At 40.6% G+C, this 9,544-nt stretch overlaps 1 protein-coding gene across 1 annotated transcript; it reads left to right on the top strand.

Annotated features, from left to right (window-relative positions):
- Positions 1–567: 567 nt before the first annotated feature.
- LOC107657301 (uncharacterized) lies at positions 568–2,692 on the top strand. The gene is made up of 5 exons (XM_016445343.1): positions 568–624; positions 870–1,196; positions 1,284–1,412; positions 2,369–2,490; positions 2,600–2,692. Exons 1-5 carry the CDS (start codon positions 600–602, stop codon positions 2,690–2,692), a joined length of 696 nt encoding a protein of 231 aa, XP_016300829.1. The 5' UTR covers positions 568–599.
- The last annotated feature ends 6,852 nt before the right edge of the window (positions 2,693–9,544 follow it).

Here is a 9,544-nt window from a genome sequence, read left to right as displayed (position 1 = left end):
TACGATAGCTGAAGGTAAAGTGCACACCCACTGTTTCCTTGGTGCTCGTTTTCTCGATGTTTCTGCGCAGATACCCGCGATCCTGAAGGGCGACGAGAGCCCCGGAGCGGTCATGCTTAACGCGGGAGTTAACAACACCAAGCTGCGACAGACAGAGACACTGAGTATAAACTATCAAATGCAATTAACTAATGATCTAATACAATTAAATATGAAGTGTCTCTGTGTGTTCTTTTATCTATTTGCACATCAAATGAAAACACCAACATCAAACAGACATATTTGCGATGTATGTGTGCCATCAGGGGTTGGATGCTTAGAAGTTAATTGCAACATTTTATTAAGTCTTTTTTTTGTCTCAATTCAAGTTTTTTCCTCACTCCCCACTGTTTTACTATAACCTTTCGATTTATATTATGCAATATCTCCACTGAGTTACTCATGAAATGTAGATGATAGGTGAAAAAACTGATCAGAGCAAACCTGACTTCCTGTGCTTGATGTGTTTGAACTTTTTCTCTCTTTGCTGTGTACTAGCATACAGTGCTGTCTGGGAGGAACCCGGGTTTCATATCAAGTGTTGTATTTGCAGTTACAACATGAGGATTTTGCAGCTTCATTTCTGTGAGTATTACAGCTTTGACACACTACTAGTTTATTGTCTACTGATAAACATGTATAAATGGTTGCTAAATATAGATAATTAAGGAAAATCAGCCAACAGGTGGCCAGCAAATAAACTGTGAATGTCATATGTCATATGAATGTGTGTGCAAAATTTTTTTTTTTTCTTTTTTACAGATAGTGTTTAAGGAGGTACTTTTAAATTAATGTGATTCTGTTAATTTTTTTTATTTTTTATCTTGTAGATCTACTCATATGGTGTCAAGCAGCAGAGACTTTAACAGATCATCTAACAGATTTGGGGCAAAATGTGACTATAACCTGTAATCTTGACCAAATTGAGGTGTACTGGTTTTTACTGAAACTACTTGGTTCTCCAGTTGTGATATTACGCTCCTTCTCGAACAATTTTCCTCATTACTACAACAAAGTATTTGAGCTCAAATATGCAGTGAACCCTAAACATAATCTGCTCATAAATAATGTCACCATTGATGATTTAGGAGTTTATTGCTGTATGAGTACAAATACTGATCCACAATTCATCAGCGCCACCAGACTGTACATCATTCGTAAGTGCACTATTGCTAATTAAGTCATTCAGTACAGCGATTATTTAGAGATTATTAACCGATTGTGACTTTATTCCTTCCTTACAGAACCAACTCCACTAACTGAGTGTCAGAATTATACAGAGGTGCAGTATATTCAGCAGAATCAGACATCTTGGCAGACTCTTACCCTCATATTTGGTCTGATAAATGCTGTTTTGGTCGTTGTTGTCATAGGTGAGTTTTCACAAGTGTAGAAAATGAAGCAACTCAATGCTCAATGTTAAAGTGACGTTTTCAAATTAGTAACCGAGGCTTGGGCTCAGCTGTTAAACTGAGATTTGAATCTGTGGCAGAGTAGTTCTACACAAAAGAGGGGTTTTAAAGACTATCCGTTATTGTCTCTTTTTTTTTATTTACACACTCGTGCTGTCGAACTGTTGTATAAACACAATATTACACTCGTAGCCGTGAGATATGGTTGTATATCAGCACGCTGTGATTACCTACGGCCGAATCACAGCCGTGCCGATATACAGCTATATTACACTGCTACTCATGTCGATATTGCTCATATATACACACATACACACACACACCATGGACACAAATTAAAAAAAATAGTTCTCATAACTTATTTGTGGCCATGTTGTACTAATTTGTTCCCTCATTTTAATTTATTTAAATCGTTGATATTGATTTTGACATTTGAATTTAACATTTAATTACATTTGTTTTGAAACATAAACTTTAAATGAACGTTAGATGATGGTAAATGTAACATAAATGTCAAAATAAAGAAATGAGCATGCACAATTAAACATAAAATATCAGCCAATAATAATAAAGTAAAAAATCTGTAATAGCAACCAATAACCGCTCTTAAGACAATTTGTAACTAATTTAAATTTGGGCAAAGTGGTGGCTAATTCGTATGAATTTGTACGATCTCATTCATGTGTTTTCATATTTTTTATTTTTTTAAAGAAATTAGTTTCCATACTGTACAAATCACATCATACAAATTTATACAAAATTGCCACTTTTGAGATAGTTATGTTTTCTCATGAGATTGAGTTGAAATCCGATATTATACAGATATATTGTGCATCCCCATTCAAAAATACAGTATCGTTGCTCCATCTCCAAGAGTTGTAATTGCATAAACATTTATTGTTTTATTGAATTCTCAGGACTGTTGAAGGTTTGTGCTTGTAGAAATAAAAGGCCTGGAGATCTTTCACAACAACTTCATAACACTGATCTACAGCTGACACAAGTTATTCAACAGCATCTCGATCCAAACCAATTACAGGTACATTATGTGAATCAATCAATCTATCTATCTATCTGTCTATCTATCTATCTATCTATCTATCTATCTATCTATCTATCTAAAACTCTTTTCCTCATTGCTCTTTCAGCATGCTGAGGAGGACTCTTCCATGTTGTGTACAACTATTCATCTTGGTCCAGTCAACAGCACTTATGTTGCTTTACAGCTGCCAAAATCATAAACAGAAGTGTACAGCCGAGCTCATACTGACTTCATAGCGTTTAAGAACAAACTGAAACTCTTGCGGTTGTCCAAGCGCACGTGTGGATGATGGATGTGCATTATAGTTTGGTTTGCTGCAGAAAAAGTGTTGCGTCTAGACAGGTGGTCTGCACTTTAACCCAGTGAAGAGTTTTCTCTTTGCATTTTCTGCTGCACTATAAATATAAACCTTTAGATTTATACTATGTAATATCTTCAGTCACTCACGTATGAAGTGCAGATGATTGGTAAAAAAGTGATGAGAGCAAACCTGACTTCCTGTGCTTGACGTGGTTGACATTTTGTGATGTTAACATCTGTGTATCAGTCTTCTCACCAAGTGTTTGATAAGTTATGATATAGTATGCATTATAGATCTTATAGCAAATGAAGGCCTTTCAGCTACTGCTAATGTTATTAAATTAAAGTGTTTATTAAATTAATACTTTCATAGCATCACATTTCTGCTGAAAGCTAAAAAAAGGTGTGATAATCTGCAGAAAGGACCATGTGGAGACACACAAATGTCTAGATCTAAGATAAGCAGAGTAACACTAGCTATATTCGCCTGAATGAGACAACTGAGAATATTTATAGTTTTTTCTAAACATACTTTAGGTAAGTTTTAAAACAGCCACACTGCTGTTATAACTGTAATTCAGCAACAAGTTCAACAGAGTAACAGATAACAGCTTTTCTGGCTTTGACACCCTGTGGCAGTGATGTACAAAAATAAGTGTTCCAGCAGCTGCGACAGTGTTCAGACATTAAAATTATTTTAACAGCTTTCTGTCAGAAACGCCTCTCATTTGTATGGCAATACTTTTACCAAAGACAAACAGAGCATGTCAAACTTACTTCCGCCGAGATTCTGAAGTGCATGAATTTAATAAATGCATCCTTTTACAATGTCTATACAGTACAGTAGACTGAAATATATCTGTGCAGGTAATGGTTTGAAGTGTAAAGAGTTTTAAACGAGTTTTATTCTTAATTGAGCTTATAACAGATAAATGAGTGACAGACCAAATAGCCAATCAAATCGCTGCACTGAGACTCGCTGCCATCGGTCATTTTATCCATCGAGCTTTGCAGAAATGTCAGGCACATTTCGGACAGTTTTATGGTAAATTCCTTAACTATGGCAAAAAGGTGTTGTTTTGGCACAAGTCTTTCAGATATTCAGAATGACTATAATGTAGTCTAGTTTCGTCTCAGAAATCAGATCGTAATCTCTAAAAATGCAAGTATATGATCAGACTTCTCATGCTTTATGACAGTGACTTTATGTTAAATTTCCATTATGTTTTCTCCATTAAATACAAAGACTGTATGAATAAAGTTTGCGTGTTTGAGCAGTTTTATTTGAAAACCAAGAGCATGCTGAATGGACTCCAGTGTGAATCTATGGTTTAAACAGCTCTTTGCTCTAAGTAATAAATAATGTGACATTAAGTTAACCTTATTTTCAGAAAAGCTGAAAGAAAAAAAAATAAAACTATCAAAAGTAGGTTCAAATAACATACAGTTACAAATTCCTGGGCATGCTGTAATGACCTCTCTTGGTCCCTATGTACATCCTCTATAGTGAAGAAGACATCAGCATCTCTGCAAGGCAGACAAATAATTCCAGTGAAGCAGCAGAGGAAATAAAAACCTCTGTGTCAACACTAGGGGTCAGTAGACTGTAATCACAGGAGGTGAGTCTGTAAAACACATTTAGTCAGTCAATGAGCCCTTTTCATTCATATAGCTATTTTTTAATGTTTTATATATATATATATATACACACACACACACATTTATACTATCATTTCATGCTAATTGTACATTAAGTAAGTTGTTTTACTGCTCTTATTGGTCTCCCAGCCTTGTCAGGCTGATCCTTTTCTGGTTTTAGAGTCGTTTTGGTTATTTCAGCAGGTCAACCTAGGAGACCAGTTTGAACCAGCAAAGACCAGCAACCCATCTTATAAGGCTAATAAGGATATTAAATACAACATAAATATGCAATATTTATTTATGTATTTATTTATCTGTTGATTACTTGAAATTAGCATAAGCTAGCAATTCATCAGTATTTCTGGATTAGCATAACTGTTAATAACCAGGGTTTATTTATTTATACATCTGCAATACTCTGACTCTGTCACAAGGAAACAAGCACATCTGCTTAGACCTTGACGTTGCTCAGATCAAATTACATTATTCAACACTGCACACTTTTGTGTTTGTTTTCAGACAATATCATGAGTACATCATTGATAGCTCCACCAGTCCAATTTAGTCAGTAATTATCCAGGCTACATTTTGGCTCTGATAGATAGATAGAGATTTGTGCAATATTTGAAAGTTATAAAAAAAAAAAGAATAACATTTATGATTATTAAAGTGGTTTATAAATTAGCCACAAGTGGAGGCAAGAAGATGATGAAACCACTTCCTGGTATGTCACATTTCCAGTGAAACCACTTTAAAATACAAAACGCGCGCACACACACACACAATAAAAAACAACAACTAAGACAACTCAGAATCAGACTTAATAATGAACCTTCATATGAAAACCCATGTCCACTGTTTCTTGTCAGAAATATAAAGGCTCTCTCACCAGCGTATTTCGTGAGTCAAACAGAAACCTGTTGTGGTCTGAGCTCTATTTGGGTCAGTGAAGCACAGAAGTCAACTAGATGAATGTGGTTTATTCTGGTGGATGAACAAATGGTATTGTTCCTGATAGTGTGTCTATTAATAGATGTGTGTGGTTGGTTAGTTTGTGAGTAAAGGATATTGTTGTGCTCTCGTCTGTAACGTTAGTTTATCAGTGTTTGTAAACGATCATGATGCAGTACTTTCTCACTTCGTCTGTCTTTGACACGGTAGAGCACTGGTCCAAGGCATTCTGCGACAACGAATGGCCCCTGCCATAGAGCTTGAAGTTTTGGACTGTACCCCTTTTTCCTGCTACTGACCCTCACTAAAAGAAGATCACCCGCTTGGTAGGACTTCTCTCTGGCTCGTAAGTCATAGACCTTTTTCTGGCGAATCTGAGCAGAGTGTAAGTTCTGACGCGCTACTTGATGAGCAAGCTGCAGGTTAGCTTGCAGTTCATGAACAAACTCAGGTGTTTCTCTAGCTTCCCTGGTAACTTCAGCTGTCCTTAGCCAGATGTCATGTGGTTGGAAAACTTCTCGCCCCAGCATCAGCTGATTTGGTGTGAAACCTGTTGCTGAATGCACAGTACTCCTGTACGCCGCAGTGAGTAGGGGAAGATGTTCATCCCAATTCCGTTGACTGTGATCCACGTAACACCGTATCATCTGCAATAACGTTCTATTGAATCTTTCCACTTGCCCATTTGAAGCTGGATGGTATGGTGTGGTCCGGGTCTTGGTGACTTGTAACAGGTGACAAACTTCATTGAACAGTGAGCTCTCAAAGTTCCATCCTTGGTCAGTGTGAATTTCAAGGGGAACACCAACCTCTTTGCTGGACGATCATGATGCAGTACTTTCTCACTTCGTCTGTCTTTGACACGGTAGAGCACTGGTCCAAGGCATTCTGCGACAACGAATGGCCCCTGCCATAGAGCTTGAAGTTTTGGACTGTACCCCTTTTTCCTGCTACTGACCCTCACTAAAACAAGATCACCCGCTTGGTAGGACTTCTCTCTGGCTCGTAAGTCATAGACCTTTTTCTGGCGAATCTGAGCAGAGTGTAAGTTCTGACGCGCTACTTGATGAGCAAGCTGCAGGTTAGCTTGCAGTTCATGAACAAACTCAGGTGTTTCTCTAGCTTCCCTGGTAACTTCAGCTGTCCTTAGCCAGATGTCATGTGGTTGGAAAACTTCTCGGCCCAGCATCAGCTGATTTGGTGTGAAACCTGTTGCTGAATGCACAGTACTCCTGTACGCCGCAGTGAGTAGGGGAAGATGTTCATCCCAATTCCGTTGACTGTGATCCACGTAACACCGTATCATCTGCAATAACGTTCTATTGAATCTTTCCACTTGCCCATTTGAAGCTGGATGGTATGGTGTGGTCCGGGTCTTGGTGACTTGTAACAGGTGACAAACTTCATTGAACAGTGAGCTCTCAAAGTTCCATCCTTGGTCAGTGTGAATTTCAAGGGGAACACCAACCTCTTTGCTGGTGTCTCTGCTCCTTGTTCGGGAATAGGGAATGCCTCTACCCAGCGGGTAAACTGGTCGATTATAACGAGAATGTAACGGTTGCCTGACTTAGATTCTGGAAATGGTCCTAGGACATCAAGGTGGAGTCGGTCCATTGGTGCTCCTGCCTGGTAGTTCTGGAGCTTGGCCCTTCCCATTGGACTGGTGATCTTACAGGAACTACACTGTGGGCACTTCTTGACAAAAAGGCGTACATCATTTCCCATATTGTACCAATGGTAATGACTGCGGAGGCGCATGAGTGTCTTTTCCTCCCCTGCATGACCTGCTTGTGCTGGATTATGACAGGCTTGGAGAACCTCATTTTTCAGGGAAGCATGAACAAGTAAGCGCAGAGGTGACATACCTCCAGTGGCATTGTCCCAATGGTAGTAGAGGATCCCATCTCTCATCTCCACTTGAGACCAACCGTTCTATTGAATCTTTCCACTTGCCCGTTTGAAGCTGGATGGTATGGTGTGGTCCGGGTCTTGGTGACTTGTAACAGGCGACAAACTTCGTTGAAATGTGAGCTCTCAAAGTTCCGTCCTTGGTCAGTGTGAATTTCAAGGGGAACTCCAAAGCGGGAAATAAAGTCAAACACCAACCTCTTTGCTGTTGTCTCAGCTCCTTGTTCGGGAATAGGGAATGCCTCTACCCAGCGGGTAAACTGGTCGATTATAACGAGAATGTAACGGTTGCCTGACTTAGATTCTGGAAATGGTCCTAGGACATCAAGGTGGAGTCGGTCCATTGGTGCTCCGGCCAGGTAGTTCTGGAGCTTGGCCCTTCCCATTGGACTGGTGATCTTACAGGAACTATACTGTGGGCACTTCTTGACAAAAAGGCGTACATCATTTCCCATTTGGCAACAAACCTCCTGTAATAATTGCAGAGACCCTAACCCTAACCCTAACCCAGGAAAGACTGGAGTTCCTGGACGCTGGTTGGGGTCTTCCATCCCCTAACATCATTAATGAGGGAATGATTGGTCTTAATTCCTTCGCCGCTCACAATGTGAACCAGGAACAGAACTTCGTCCTTTAGCAGCTGGCATTTTGAGGTCTTTAGCTTGAGTCCATAATCCTGTAACCTTTGAAAAACCTCTGCAAGGCGTTCAATACACTGTTCCACATCTTCACCAAAGATGATTATGTCATCCGGGTATATCAGCAAAGTGTCCCACTGCAACCCTCGTAGAACCAACTCCATGGCCCTCTGGAAGGTGCTGGGTGTGTTACACAACCCAAACGCTTGAGGGGACCACAATACCAAGCATTTTTTTTAGATGTGTTTCCTCCTCATTCCAGAACCCCAAAGGGGTACGTCGTACTGGCTGTCGAACAGGCTTAGCCATTCCTGTATCAATGCTGTGCTGGAGAGCAGAGAACTTCCCCAGATCATCATCAGTTGCTGCAAAAACGTCTTGGTGTTCACTCAGTAGAGCTATTAACATCTCTTGCTGATGTTCTGTGAGCGTTTCGCTTGCAGAAGTGAACAACTGTCTGAGGTGCTCTGGAAGGTCAAAGGCGTTTAGTGAGGACACCCTTCTTACATGGTGCTCATCCGGAGGCTCACTGTTAGGTTCTTGTGGCACTGAGTCCCCACCTTTTTGCATGAAACTGAGCCTCGACTGGAACTGTATAGGCTCTCTCTCTCTTCTCTTGAGCATCAGGATATGCTTCGATGAGCACCCCCAAACAGACTCCCCTTGATAAGGGTCTACTGGAAGCTGTGATGTTGCATAGCCTGACCGGAATCCTCTGTTCCATGTTAATCATGATACTGCCTGAAGACACTCCATCAGCCAGGCTAACAGGCTCTAGAACAGCAGGGAGTTCTGGTTTTGGGTCGTCTACCACACCCCAAACTAAACATTCACACTCTGGGGGCACAGTGAAATCACTCTCTAACATCACCCTCGAAATGGCGTAGTCTGGCCCCTTGCCTTCAGATATATAGGCTGGGATGAGTTCTGAGTCCATGAAAACTTTGCCAGAGGCATGAATGGTGAAATCAGCAGCTTTTAAGAAATCTAAACCCAGGAGCACGGCATCACGAATTGATGCAATGCAAACTGTCCACTCCAACACTTTTGTGCCAATTCTGAATTCCACTTTCACTCCTCCTGTTGCTGACATCTCCCTTCCAGTTTCTGCATTTCGGGGACACACCTTTTTCAGTCCTGCAGGTGATTTAACAGGTAATTTGCTGTATGTTTCTTCAGACATGATTGTGGCCTCAGCACCCGTGTCAATAACTGCATTAACAGGTATGCCATCAACAGTCAGCAAGATCATTAAACTGGGCCCTCGACTCTCAGCTCTGCTTACATGTACAATGGATGGACTTTGCTCTGCTTGCTCGGAGCGGTTTTGACTTGGGGGCTCTTTTTTTGTCACAGTATTTGCAGGGGGACTTGTAGATGGACTGGGGGACTGTGAGCAGTTTCTTTTGTAATGTCCCTCCTCCCCACACTGAAAACATGGCCCACTAGCCGCTCTGGTGGGGCTGTTATTCTGCGGTCTATATCTGTTTGACTTAAAAGAAGTCTGAGCTGTGCGTCCCCTTTCTGACTGGACTGCCATACTGGAATTTGTCTGGTGGGTGGGTCTTACCGTAGAAGGGGGAACAACAGAAGAGGGAGGAGGCAGACGGTCT

The sequence above is a fragment of the Sinocyclocheilus anshuiensis genome, unplaced genomic scaffold (genome assembly GCF_001515605.1).
Source record: "Sinocyclocheilus anshuiensis isolate Anshui unplaced genomic scaffold, SAMN03320099.WGS_v1.1 scaffold239, whole genome shotgun sequence".
In the NCBI taxonomy this organism is placed as follows: domain Eukaryota; kingdom Metazoa; phylum Chordata; class Actinopteri; order Cypriniformes; family Cyprinidae; genus Sinocyclocheilus; species Sinocyclocheilus anshuiensis.
Note: the sequence above shows the minus strand (reverse complement) of the source record. Positions and strands in the feature narration are given on the sequence as shown.

Bases quoted from the DNA above. Each gene is read 5' to 3' on its own strand.
- LOC107657301 (XM_016445343.1), top strand. From the start codon at position 600: ATGAGGATTTTGCAGCTTCATTTCT. The intron at 625-869 runs GTGAGTATTACA...TTTATCTTGTAG, and splicing joins GATTTTGCAGCTTCATTTCT to ATCTACTCATATGGTGTCAA. The intron at 2,491-2,599 runs GTACATTATGTG...TTGCTCTTTCAG, and splicing joins TCGATCCAAACCAATTACAG to CATGCTGAGGAGGACTCTTC.